This window comes from Syngnathoides biaculeatus, chromosome 6 (genome assembly GCF_019802595.1).
Source record: "Syngnathoides biaculeatus isolate LvHL_M chromosome 6, ASM1980259v1, whole genome shotgun sequence".
Classification (NCBI taxonomy): Eukaryota; Metazoa; Chordata; class Actinopteri; order Syngnathiformes; family Syngnathidae; genus Syngnathoides; species Syngnathoides biaculeatus.
The window spans coordinates 12,380,012-12,394,091 of NC_084645.1; the positions used below are offsets into that span (position 1 = coordinate 12,380,012).

At 41.0% G+C, this 14,080-nt stretch overlaps 1 protein-coding gene and 1 non-coding gene across 5 annotated transcripts; both read right to left on the bottom strand.

The window, feature by feature from the left end:
• Positions 1-84: 84 nt before the first annotated feature.
• Positions 85-10,283, bottom strand: fbxo31 (F-box protein 31). 4 transcript variants are annotated; one of them, XM_061822965.1, is made up of 10 exons: positions 9,710-10,283; positions 7,578-7,649; positions 7,326-7,412; positions 6,894-6,970; positions 6,616-6,783; positions 6,467-6,541; positions 6,240-6,349; positions 4,902-5,055; positions 2,052-2,413; positions 85-1,492 (listed from the first exon to the last, which is right to left on the bottom strand). In XM_061822965.1, exons 1-10 carry the CDS (start codon positions 10,095-10,097, stop codon positions 1,270-1,272), a joined length of 1,716 nt encoding a protein of 571 aa, XP_061678949.1. In that variant the 5' UTR covers positions 10,098-10,283; the 3' UTR covers positions 85-1,269. The 4 variants fall into 4 exon arrangements, with proteins under 4 accessions (XP_061678949.1, XP_061678946.1, XP_061678948.1 ...); XM_061822962.1 differs by lacking the exon at positions 7,326-7,412 and having other exon boundaries at positions 9,710-10,280; XM_061822964.1 differs by lacking the exons at positions 7,326-7,412; positions 9,710-10,283 and adding an exon at positions 9,299-9,629.
• A 3,505-nt stretch (positions 10,284-13,788) lies between these two features.
• trnar-acg (transfer RNA arginine (anticodon ACG)) lies at positions 13,789-13,861 on the bottom strand. The gene has a single exon. It is a non-coding gene; the product is annotated as a tRNA-Arg (tRNA).
• Positions 13,862-14,080: the final 219 nt, after the last annotated feature.

A 14,080-nucleotide genomic window follows, 5' to 3' on the forward strand; every position in this document is an offset into this window, starting at 1 on the left:
TAAATAGCCAAGTATAAATAACCTGTAGATAAGAAAGTTTATTGAACCATATATTTTGGTTCAGATGAACAAGACAAAAGCCCCCACCCCACACAAATATTAGTATAGCTGCAGTGCAGTACATTACAAGTACACTGCTCAATGTGCCCAGTCTATAGATTTGAGTTACTATACTGCCCAGAAAAGTGCACTTGTAGTTTGAAAGCTACTGGGCAATGTCATCAAGCCATAACAAGACATACTGTTGAGGTTCTACAATGTTCAGCGAGAAAGTGGTGTGAAAAAAAAAAAAACTGAAAATTAGAGGAAGTTATGGATGGGATAACAGGTCAGGCAAACATTTAAAAATTAAATGTGATAAGATACAAGATGTGGCAATGTTGTATCTCTCACCAAACAATATCATACAATGAATGAACCCAGTGTATTATAGCTTATACATTTCTATTACTGTACATGTTTTCAACTGATATCAACCCAAGTGTGGTGAAATAATGTTTAGAAGCCAAAGAGCATCAATGAAAACATATCTAAAGCTCAAAGAGCAAAAAAAAAAAGTATTCTGAGCTACAGTATTTGATGCTAATTCCTTTGCCAACTGTCGCAGTCACTCAGTTGTGAGACCCCTTATTTTCCTGCTGGGCTATCTTTTAAGCGTTTCTTAATGTATACATTATTTTAAAAACAGACATGAGTGGTGTCCTGTTATTCACAATTTTGTGACAAAAAAATACCTGAGAAGCTGTCTATTTTAACTCATGGGATTTACAAACTAAAGCCAAAGTCATTACTTTTTTAAAAAAATAATTTACTGCAAAGTCAAATGCAAATGAAATGCAGCGTGTTGTTGAAAATAATGAGCACTGAATGGAAATCCATATCACAGCATTATTTTCTAAAATACTACAAAGTATAGACATGGTTTTAGAATCAGAGGCACATAAAGTTTGATCCGTAATAAGTGGTATGCAATATAGTATCGGTTTCTCCTGGAGGAACTATATAAATAAATAACCTTGTGACCCGTTATCATGCTGCGCTCGAGTGACTTGACTCAAGAACGGTCAGAGTGGTAAAACTTATCAGACAGTAAAACTAAATAAAATAGAGGCTAGGAAAGGTCATGTCATGATCTACTATGTACCACTGTGGGAATGGGAGGTGAAGTATCGTGCTGTGATGTATATTATTATGTTTATTGGTATTATTATAATTATTAACATGACGATGATGTATTGTATTGCCGGAAGCGACTTAAAGCATTGCTTCTCATGATGTCCAAGACTGCATGTTGCGCAGCATGGCCTCGAATCTCTCCAAGTTTGGGGCGTGTGCATGGGCTAGGTGGTCCGTCAGGCGACTGTAGAGACTGAAAGACTTCAACTCCAGCCAGATGAAGCCAAAACGATCTTGATCAAACAGCACAAATAGCCCTGGGGTGCGTTCTGGACTTGTGAAGCCATGCCCGGCGATCAGGCCTGTCCCGTAGAAGCTGCGATGGATGCACACAAATTCTTCAGTCAATGTTTTTAAAAGGTACAATAAACCAGTGCATCCCCCTTGATGCCAGTTATACAACAGAATTAGCTGTTAAAACACTTTTCAAACACATTGTAAATGTATGCAGCAAACACAAACTGCCATCATAATATGTATCGAAAATATGGGTACATATGATCATAACATTCAATGCGTGTGGTTGGAAGGCATGTTACATTGGCGAGTCTACGTGCGAGTGTCTCTGCTTGTGCAGTGCTCGTCAGCAGCTCCTGCATGACTTTGTTTTAAATTTTTTAACTGTTAGCCGTTAATAAAAGTCAACCCGTGCATCGGCGACGGAAGCTCCCTTTTTCTTCATGTGTGGACATTGCATTACGTTAAGTAAGTGTACTGGAAAACCTAAAAATATACCACAAAAAACCCCTCTAAAAAAATGCAATTATGATGAAATGGAATATAGTAGCTATCTGGATGGCCCCCCACCCCTGAGTTAGGCATACGCTCCCACCCCCTTTTTACCTTTCTGAATTATTTTTTCCAAATGTGCTTACCATTTTCTACAAGTACGTGGGTACACTTCATTGCGAGCCATGACTCCCAAAGGCAGGATGAAGGGTTGGCTCTCAGAAGGACCGGGGCCTGCAGTTGGACCTGGCTGGCCGTCATCAGAAATGTCACCATGATCGGCCTCCACTGAGTCTCCTCCGGCAGCGTCATCACGAGCAGCCTCTGGAGGGGCTCTCACTGTTGCAGGGGTGCCTTCCCTCACTTGCCTCTGTACTTGTTCATGTACCCCCAATACGAGGCGTGACAGCTCCTCTATATTGCGCTGATGTTCCAAGTCCGGGAGGACGAGGGGCTGACTCAAATCAATATCCAAAGTCAGTTGCCCGGCAGGAACGTTGGGGTCTCCCTGAACATAAAGTACAAAATACACTTAGCAAAGCAAAGCAACTTTTAAAGCACATTTTAAACAAAAGATAATTCAGTGTGTTTTATATGATGAAAAGCATTTAAATACAAAGAAATAAAACATTTAACATAAAACATCTTTGGAGCCCCCTCGACATCTGAGATGGAACAAAAAAAATACCATGGCATAAACTGACGTTTTTAAGACACCAGTATGAATTCTTAAGGCTGCCTGTAGATCAGTATGCTGGTCTGGAGCGAAGGTACGCAGTCTGCACATTCAGTTCATGTATAGTTCACGCTGGCATTTGTATCATTGGACCAAAGTTGCCCCATTAAATTGTAGAACATCACATCCAAATTAGATAGTCAGTGTCATAAAGGACAAAAAAAAAAAAAAAAAAAAAAAAAAAAAAAAAACTAAATGTGTACACCATGACTCGGGGCTAACTGTGCCACGCAAGATACACCACTTACCAATTTATAATTAGGTCTGCTTAAAATGAACATTTTTAGTTTTTATTACTCGTGCAAATTGTTCAGCAAATTGTTCAGCGAGGCATTGTAGCACCAGTGCAACTTTGCACCAGTGTCAATCTGACAGCTCTCCCTTGCCTGCCTGCCCTTGGAATTCATTTTGCATGTACAGTACAGTCTCACGAACGAAATTTCGAGATTTTTTTGCTTCTGCTTTCGAACGAAAATCATTACTCAAACGGCCCAGACAAAACCCAAAAATAAGATAGTGCGCACGGCCAGACCAGCTGACCCTTGACGCGCTTTGTTGTGAGTTCCCACACCGCCGAAAAAATCCGAAAATAACATAATGCGCGGGGCCCGACCAGCTGACCCACCCACGACCCGCTTTATTATTCTGTATAACGCAGCCTCTGTACGCAGACGTGTCCTGGTAGAGGACTATTAATCCCCATCATGGCTCCAAAAAAGGCAAGTGGAATTTCACTACCGAAGAACTGCTGCACCTTGAGGAGGAGCAGAAGATGTTGGAAGAGATGTCATCTGATGAGGCTGAAGGCAAGAAGGATGTCCCAAGTGCTGATATCAGAGCTATCTGTGCCAAATGGAACGAAATCCATAATTTCATAGAACCTCATCACCCCAATTAAGATGAATGTAGCAGAGCACTGAAAAATTTGAATGATCTGAAAAGTGCGTAAAAGACTGCAGAAACAAGTGACACTAGATTTGTTCCTTGTGAAAAGGGGAAAAGTCAGTTGATAGTTTTGCATTGCTTTTTTCTTGTGAACTTTAATAATGCTCTGTTCCATTAGCATATCTGCATTGTTATTTTGTTTCAAAGATTTTCTTTACTCTAGTTACAAGTTAATGTTTTTGGGTGTTACTTTTTGAAAACATAAAAAACTAATTGTGCCCCCACACCCCCCACTCCCATTATTGCTTGTTTAAAGTTATTCTGCACTTTTTTTAATCAAAAAAAGTTTACAAGGCCGGGGGCCGAGTCACTACAGATACAGCAATGCACTCCCAGCCTAGGCTACTCTACTACTAAAGCATGCATTTTAAGCAAAAAATAAATATATTTCTGCCAGGAAGATGCTACAGCCTTAGCTAATGGGAGAGCAGCTCTATCACACCACACAAACCAAGATACACGATGTCTACCTTCGGTGGAATTTCCTACGTAACTAAAGACAATATTTTTTCGAGGAACCGTTTCATAACCTGAATTTTTTGTTACTAAAGACGTTCTTAAGAAGGGGTACCACTGTAAATAAAAAAATATCCTGTAAACAAAAAAAAAAACCCAAAATATGAAAAACATACATTTCTACTACATGGATTTCACTTAACGTGGGTATGGTTTGGAACGTAACTCCCGTGTTAAACGCGGGAACACTGTACATAAACAAATAATAAAATACAAAAAAATATAAATCAAATTACAGTTCCATTCTTTTAGGGTAAAAACAATTTCCATCTTAGTTCACCTTTTTAAGTATAAGCAGTATAGAAAATGGATCGATCAATAAATACAATAATTTTCCTATACAGTATCTCAATCATGGTTACCATTCAACAACTGCACTTACACATTTTGCACTTAAAGTATGCATTTACTTCCCAGTTATTCCTTTCAATTTTCTTTTTACATCTTCTCACATTCTGTCTCATTGTAAAAGAATTGCATTTTCTACATACACTACTAATTTGCTCAGATTTATTTAATATGCTTCAATTCAGGTTCCTCCCTTATTTTGAAATGTGAGCTCTCGTAACTGTGAAGGGAACTTACAAAATAAGGATTTTATTGCCCAAGGTAACCATAGAGTAAAATGACAGAGGCCATTTTGTTAATAATTCAAGTTATCCGTCTGGTGGTGGAAAATAAAATATTTGTTAAAAATCACCTTTTCGCTGCGTTCCAAACCTGATATTGACGGTAAGAATAAATATAGATGAAAAGCTAGCTCTAGTTCACGATGTGTGTGAGTAGAATTGAGACTTACAGTGAGTTTGGTGGCCCTTGCAGAGGTCCTGTGAAAGCTGAGCATGACAATCTCCAAACCGTGACTGCCATAGGTGCCTTTAAAGAGGCCTGGATGAATTAAGTCAGTGGGTGCTGCAGGAGGCATGTAGATTCGGCGGTAGGTCAGGCAGTTACTAATGAGAGAAAACAACAAAGACTTTTTGACAGACTAATAATGATGCTGAAGATCTAACCTTTTGATTATTTCTTCTTAGACTTTAATCAGCTGATACTGTCTTATCTTAATTTAGAACCATGTTTTTATACTATGAAGAGTATTTTATAAATAAAGTACATCCTACGTGGACTACATATTGTCGGCATGTGCATTGACTGGCACCGCATTAGGACCACTTGCACAACATCATGATGTCCGATACACAAACTCTGCATTTACAAAGGTCAATTTTTCTGTTTAGTTTGACACTTTTCTACGGTATTAATTTTACAATCTGTGTTGTTTGCAGCAGTGTAGACTTGTACTGCAATGAGAACTCCAACTGTTCGTAAGGTTGAGGCTGGTCCAGGTGTGATCGTTTTTAATGGTAATGCTCAGTGCATTTATTTAATAGTAAAATACATAATCATTCCAAAATATTTGAAACCCTGTTGATGATGCAGTGCACTGCCACATTAGTGTAAACTATATGGGTAAATTAATACATTGTCAGCCAAAACTCTACATGATTACATTTTTAAAGCAGATACAACATAATTATTATATATTTTATAGTGACAATAAAAAGTGAGCCTTATCGTATTCGTTATCTGTAAGCTTGGGCAGAAATTAGCATTGTGCAAGTAATGTACTTAATGTCATTGCCAATGGTTGTAAAATACAACACGTGCGTGTATACAGCAATATTAGAATTGGTAGCCCAAAAACCATGTGTCACAAGATATCCATTCATCCATCCATCCATCCATCCTTTTCTGAGCCGCTTATCCTGACGAGGGTGCCGGGAGTACTGGAGACTATTCCAGCTGTCATTGGGCAGGAAGCAGGCTAGACACTAAAATAGTTGCCAGCCAATTGCAGGGCACATTGAGACAGACAACAGTCGCACTCACAATCACACCTAGGGGCAATTTAGAGTCTCCAATCAATGCATGTTTTTTTGGATGTGGAGGAAACCAAAGTGCCTGGAGAAAGCCCACCCAGGCATGGGGAGAACATGCAAACGCCACACAGGCGGGGCCGGGATTTGAACCCCGGTCCTCAGAACTGTGAGGCCAACGCTCTTTACTAGTGGCACCACCGTTCTGCTATGTCACAAAATATTTGATGTAAAAACCTGTGCGTTCAAATGTTGCATACTCATATTGGCTGGTGTAAATGAACTTCATCAGGATGAGTTCCTGCATATGCTCGTGGAAGATTTCTTCGAGGGTCCGGCCCCATTCTTCCTCCAGCCATCTCCTGAACTCCTACACACATACAACATCCAAATGATGCAGTAAGAGTTTTGATTTGGAGTAAATCAAACCTTTGAGAAGCAAAATAATAATTGCAAAACAGAGGAATTAACTTCTGATTTGTCCTACTTCCTGTCTGCCTCCTGGCATGTGATGGTGATCTGTCTGGTTACATTTTGTAGAAAATTCATCTTTCTTGACAGTCTAAAAATAAAACAGAAAATGAACTACTTTTCACACAAAAGCACATATTTAGAAATCAAACACAGCTCTCTCACTTGGATGTCTCCTTTGTGCGGACCCTTGTGTCCATACATACACTCCACAGTGGCCTTTTTGCTCTCCCACATGTGGACACGAAAGAGAGGCCGTCTTCTCATAGGATCCTCCACACGAGGGTCGTGCGGTGGCAAATACATCCAGCCGATGATGAACAGCCCATCCACCTTTGAATTATTTACCAGCCAGCAAAAAGAGAAAAAAAAAAAAATCAAGAAAATTCTTGTCAAAGATATGCAGCTAAGTATGGCATTTCATGAAGCGTATTTATGCTTACCACTACATTAAGTAACCCCCCATAAGGGCCTATGTCAGGCTGCCACAATCCCAAAATGTGCCTGTATGGATGAAGTACTGCAACACAAGAACACAGTGCACCATAATTAGCTTTCCCAGTAGTGCTCTTCACATGCTTTTGGCCAAAGCTCACAGCACACTTTCTTTTTTTGTTTAGTCTCAATTAGTACAGAGTTCAAATTATTGGAAACCTCAAAGGAATACATGAGGGGATAACGTTTCCCCATGTCAGCTTGCTAAGAAAAACACTATGCATCTACAGGATGTCTCCATTTCCGATCACAAAAAAACATTTGCAAATCAACCAGAAAGCAAAACACTTTCAATCAGAACTACACCATGAGTAGCACCCCCAACAAACACGCGTAGGCCCCCATGTTGTAGCCATTAATGTTAGGGCCTGTCTACATACAGTGTGTGTACACATCTTTATAGTCCATATGTTCGTAGTCCGGAAGGAGTTTCACGAACTGCCCAAACTTCACTCGTGGGTTCAAACCTGAACAGGCACAACACAGATCCAGGTGTGCTCTGACCAACAAAGCACTTAAGTGAACATGAACACAATGCGTCGAAAAAGTGGGATCAAAAAGACAAACACTTTTGCTATCATCAGAAATCATTTCTACTCACATTGTAACATCAATGGTCGTATTTCACTCACGTTTCACATAAAGGTCACGGCTAGAAACTCCACCCACTTCCATCTTTCTCAGATCCTCCTTCACGTGGAACTCTACATTGGGGGAGGGGGAAGAAACTCTATGACAAGTAGAACCAGAAGGGATGACCACACACGTTATTGACACTGGGATGTGTTATGCACTGTGGGGTTTCACATATTTCGGCAGTGATATTAAAAGGCGAGAAATGTCATGGCAGCAACGGCTCTACCGGGAGAGGTGACCCATACAGACAATGTTGACACACTTGGAGAATTGAGAAGCTTCTGAAGCTTTGCAATCTCTAATCAATAATATGCTACTATGTATACAAATTTCAAACTGAAGAGTCTTACACAATCAGGACAAAATATATGGAACACAGTTCTTGGCCTTCTTGACGTCCCTGAATTTTGAATCTTAACATAACCAAAACCTTTCAGGCTATTCTATGCCTCCAACTTTGTGGAAGGTCAGAATCAGACAGGGCCTCTTCTGTTCCGGCAGTGCCCAAGAGCACAAAGAAAGGTCCGAAAGACATGCTTGGATGAGTCTTGTGTGCGAGAATCATCAAACACATTTGTGGCCAACTAGAACAAAATGAGGGATTCATCCAGTCAACTCTTTTCAAACCTCTCTGAAGCGTGCAAGCTCTTCCAGACCAATTTCATATTTGCTTTAAGTTGTTTAAAGTGTAACAGTACCTTAATGGTTTTGGTCATTTAGTGTATTTTGCAATATAAGATGATCTTCACTGCATCTCACTTAGACACATTAAATTACTGAAGCGTGCAAGCTCTTCCAGACCAATTTCATATTTGCTTTAAGTTGTTTAAAGTGTAACAGTACCTTAATGGTTTTGGTCATTTAGTGTATTTTGCAATATAAGATGATCTTCACTGCATCTCACTTAGACACATTAAATTACAAAGCTGTTTCAGACTTACTGCGCAACATTCCTCTTCTAATTCTGAATCATCAGATAGTTATTCAATGTGTGGTTGCAGTTTTCAACAGTACAGAACATACTGTACCTGTAAGACAACCAATTCTATTTAAGGTCCCATATTTTACGAAAGCACTGATTTTTCCTTGTATTTGGGATGTTATATGGGCTCTGTGGCGCCTCAGTAAACGTAAACTACAAACTAAAATTGTTCTTACATTCCTGACCTTCCTACGTTTTTCTTCCAAGAGACCTGGATCATGTCATTCCAATTTCTCGAGATTATTTATGTCACTCGACCCAGCGTGGTACATCGGCATACTATAGAATTTTCCAAATGGACAAAAGTACACGCAGCACTTCTGCAATCTGCAAGGTGGCATGTTAACTTCCAGTCAGCATGTAAGCGCATAGTGACAACGTGGAGAAATATTGAAACCCAAAAGCCAGCTGACGCTGAACATAGTGACACAGTGAAATGTGGGCTGGAGGAGCTCGCACCTCGACTTTTAAAAGTAAAAACTTTTGATTACATTACCACCTTTAAAAGTACTAGCACCAAATTACTGAATATCTCCCCAGATCATCACACATTTAATGACGATTTTCAGTCAGGTAGCGTTAAACTGTTATGCCTTTTGACCTTTACGTAGGAAATGCTATTAATCATGCAATGGATTTTGTTCCATCCATCTATGCAAGCGACACATAACGACAGCCAGAACTGTGAAATGCACTAGAATGACGGTAGAAGGTCCAATTAACTTGAGCATTTACCTGTTGCCATTGCTGTAGACAAGAGGCCCAAATTTCAATTCGGTCAATTCAAACCAGATCTTGTTATCTCGGTTTATAGGCCTACGTGTAGGTATAGACACCACATTTTTGAAGAAGGTTGTTAGAGTTACCTAATGACAATAAAAGGTTGGGAATCAAAGCACCGGAACCTAACGCAGCCTGGCTTGCTTTGCGACATGTGTCGGGGCCTGTTAACAAAATAAGCCGACCCGCCTTTGCTTTGCTGTGAGTTGACAGACAGAAGCGAGTCGGCGTTTCTCGTTTCCAAATGTCCGGCCTTTGGCGGCTACTATAATTCTTTGCACGGAGCAATGTTACGTCTTGTGTTATCTAAGCGATGGGGCAAACCGAGGCACTTTTAAATGATTTCATCGTCTGCCGTCTTGATACCTTTAACGCACCGCCGTCTCCAAATGGTTTCTGTGTTGAGAATTTGTCTAAATTTCTTGCAGACGAGGGCGACGTTGGGTAGCGCAGTTCCGGGAAGTATGGAGAAGATCTCCACTAAAAGCTCCGGCGGTAGTTCCGACAAAGCCTGCGGGTGCGAGTGTTCCGCCCCGTCGAGCGCGCTGCGGTGAGCCGGGCTCGGCCCTGCGGTGTTGACGCCGCTCTCCCGGTCCAAGCAGCCGGCGGCGCCTCGCTTCTCGCCCACGATCCGCTCCTCTTCCTCGTCGTCGTCCATGTCAGAATCGCTGCGCCGGTCCTGTTGATTGTGTCGCGGTCGCCTGCGGCACCTCCGCGACTGACCCACACCGCAGAGCCTGGCACAAACAGCCATCCGTGGTCAGCAGACAGCTAGCGGCATGACATCACTGGCACTCGGGTTTCCGCTGCAGTGTGCTCGAGCTCCTCCAGTCATGTGACCGAGTGAACGCGGGCCTCTGGCGGTCGAAAGAGGGAACCAAAAGTGGAAGAAGGAAACACGGATGTGCTGCGTGTTGCTGCTTTTCTTTAACGTTGCGATTACTAATACGCACGATCGGTGACGTTTTTTTTTTTAATCACCATATGGGATCAATCATCACTGCCATGTCATTACGGGCTGGAGCGGCATTGTTTTTAGAACAGAATTATTTCTATTTCAGTGTTTCCCCAACTTTATTGAGACAAGGGCATAGCCATCCATTATTTCCTGAAATCAAAATGTATGATTTTTTGATAATTTATTGTAATAATTTATTTGTGTATTACTCCTGCAGATAAGTATTTGAACACCGGCTAATCAGCAACAATTCTGGGCATCAGACCTGTTAATCCACCTCTAAAAAGTCAAACTACACTCAATTTATTATTCTAAATTAGAAGCACCAGTTTAAGATCGTTAGCCATATAAACCCACCTGTCCACCCCACGCAGTCAGCAAGACTCCAACTATACTAACATGGCAAAGACCAAAGAGATGTCCAAAGACACCAGAGACAGAACTGTAGACCTTCCCAAGGTTGGAAAGGGCTACGGCGCAATTGCCAAGCTGCTTGGTGAAAAAAAGATCAACTGTTGGAACAATTATTAGAAAATGGAAGAAGCTAAACATGACTGGGACGAAAGGCAAGATCTCACCTTGTGGTATATCAGTGATCCGAGGAATTTTCAGGAATCACCCCAGAACTACACAGGAGGTGCTGGTCAATGACCTCAATATAGCTGTGAGCACTGTTTCCAATGTTGCTGTGGGTAATACTCTAAGCACGGAAGGTTCCTCTGCTCAAATCAGCACATGTCCATGCCTGTCTTAAGTTTGTCCATGACCATTTGGATGATCCAGAGGAGTCATGGGAGAAAGTTATGTGGTCAGATGGGACATAAATAAACTTATCTGCCTTATTTCCACTCGCTGTGTTTGGAGGAGAAAAAATGAGGAATACCTTCCCAAAAACACTATCCCTTCTGTGAAGCATGGAGGTGGAAGCATCATGCTTTGGAGGTGTTTTTTTTCACATGGGACAAGATGGCTGCATTGTATTAAGTACAGGATGAAAGGGGCCATGTATTGCGAGATTTTGGGGAATAACTTCCTTCCCTAAATCAGAGGATTGAAGATAGGTCGTGGCTCGATCTTCCAAAATGACAATAACCCGAAGGACAAAACCAGGTTAACAAAGGAGTGGCTCTGTAAGAAGAATACTGTACTCCCCTTTGTCCCCACATCCCAAAAAGATACCTGGTGGGTTAATTGAATACACCAATAGCCTGTAGTTAGGAATGTGAGTGTGAATCATTATTTGTTTATATGCATCCTGTGATTGGGTAGTGACGCATTCGTGTTTAGCCCACCTCTCCCCCAATCAGCTGGGATAGGCTTGAGCATGCCCATGAACCTAGTGACAAAAATGGATATAAAGAAGCCAACAAATATTACATGACTTGGCATGTCTCAGGTACAAGCTTCCCAAATGTAAGTCTGGCCAACACAAAACAACCCAAGCCTCAACAGTTGTACACTAAACATTAGTAAAAATTCAGATCTTCATATACACATCTACATTATTGTTGTATATACAGTACAGTACAGAAGGGCAACTACAGACAATAAGTATGATTGTGTAGCTTTTATTGTGAAGGCACTAGTAGGGCTTTTAGAAAGTAAACTGTTTACAAAAAGAACAAATGTAAGTAATCGTTACAGTATTTTCAATATTTTTCCCTTTTTTAGAGTAAGTTGATAATGTAAGCGTAGGTGTTTACAATAAGATCAAAATCATGATTTGAAATAACTAACGTACCAGCCTGATCGTTGTAGTCATGATTGAAAAAAAAAAACAACATAGCTCTGTGGTTGGGCAATAGATACTTTTCACGCGATCTCACGAGTCACATGACTTTTGTTTACTACGCCCACTGGACGGCAAACCTACAATACAACTCGCCCTTTTTAGTAATCTTTTTGTGAATATTGGCTTGCTTATAAGCATCTTATGGCCATTTCATCATGGTATTTCATTGTGTGACTTATGGTTGTAAGAAGGGACAAAAAAAGGGGTCTGACACTTCAGGTATTGTTTACCTTTTGCTGGGCGTTCAGCTAATTTCCTATGGTATCCTCCTCACTTTTTACATATCTTTATGGAGGTCTTTGGGCTATCAATATGCCTACTACCACCTGCAGTGAAACTTTGCTTTCCAGGTTTGCGGTGGATAACGTGAACCTCGTGGGTGTCGCTAGCCATAGCCTTTAGCTGCACTTTTGCTAACTCGTGGCACTGGGCTATGCCATTCGCTTTTTTGGAGCGTGCGCTGCGGCCCCTGGCTGAGTAACTTTTCGCGCACACTCGGTGAGTTGGTAGCGAAAAGTATCCGGTCTCTGACCATCTTATCGCAGTTTGTGTAGTTACAGTCTTTAACCAACAGCTTGAGTTCCGTCACAAATGGCTCACAGGACTCGCAGTTACCTTGCTCCTTCTCGTGAAACTTGTATTTACCAATATGGGGTTTGCTTTTGGAGTGAGGTAATTAGAGAATTTTTTTGTAATAACTTTTTAGCAACTTATCTTCGTCTCCGGTGAGTGTCCAAGTATTGCTGACATCCCGTCCTTTATCGCTGATCCACAGCAGGAGGAAATTTCATTTTTCCTCTTAACCTCTGTTTTTAACTGTTCCCTTGAACATGCATTTGGCATGTTGCTTGAATCTCCACCACTCATCTGGTAAACTGGATGAGTTGGAACACCGAACGGCTCCTTGTTGTTCTTTGTTTTTTTTCCCCGAGTTCTTTTTTTTCTGAGTCGTAGTTCTAATACTGTCACTCTGAAACCATCTTATGGTCTTGCTGTTGTGTTATTAAATGTAGACATGAGTCCAACTGTACTTTTTAATGTGGGTGATATTTATCTCGCTCCCCCCAACGCCTTTAGCTCACTTCTTTATCGTCCTGTCTCGTCGCGCCCCGCTGACCTCAACACAGTCACAATCACACCACACTTGCTATATACGAGAAGTAATAAAGCTCAATCTAATAATAACGAGATGATACTTGCTCTCCAGTTTCACATGTGGCTTCTTTCTTTCTTCCTCACTCCAGCACAAGTGCCTCAATCGCTTCTGGTTACAGCTTTCGTTTGTCAAAGGACTTTCAAGATAAAAGATCAACAATAACCGTAGCTAATACATTACAGTAAACACTTATCGCTTCCTAGCCATGATATGCAGACACGATCTTGCCGTCCAAAATGGCGTTGTAGACAAAAACGTGGTCAGCGTGACGTCAATGAAAAGTATCCCTTGGCCTTGGAAGTGAGGCAGTCAACAATTGGTCAGTTAGTGGAAGAAGGCAGCAGACGGATTGGACATTGTGGGCAATTGTTGGTTCTTGGAAAAATGATTGGCTCTGGCAATGAAGGAAGACCTCAAATCACAGAGCTTTTTTCATATTGTTGTTGAAGCAGGGATAATTTATTCAGTGAAACTTAAAGCTCCTGATGTAACTTATTTTTTTTAAGTCTAAATGGTGTACATATTAAAGAAAAAAAATTCGAGCCAGCCAGGAGTCGAACCTAGAATCTTCTGATCCGTAGTCAGACGCGTTATCCATTGCGCCACTGGCCCGTTATATGTAATATTCTGTGTCCAGAAAATATATCTTAAATATGTTCATGTATCGTGATATGACCATGGTATAGTCATGTACAAAATTTACAAATTTACATTTCTTTACAAAAAAAAAAAACAGTATACTCACTACTGTATATTATATTTGGAGATAGTGGAGTTTGCTCACACTAAGCGCGACATGGCAACCCAGAAACCGGAACGGGAAGCGTTTGT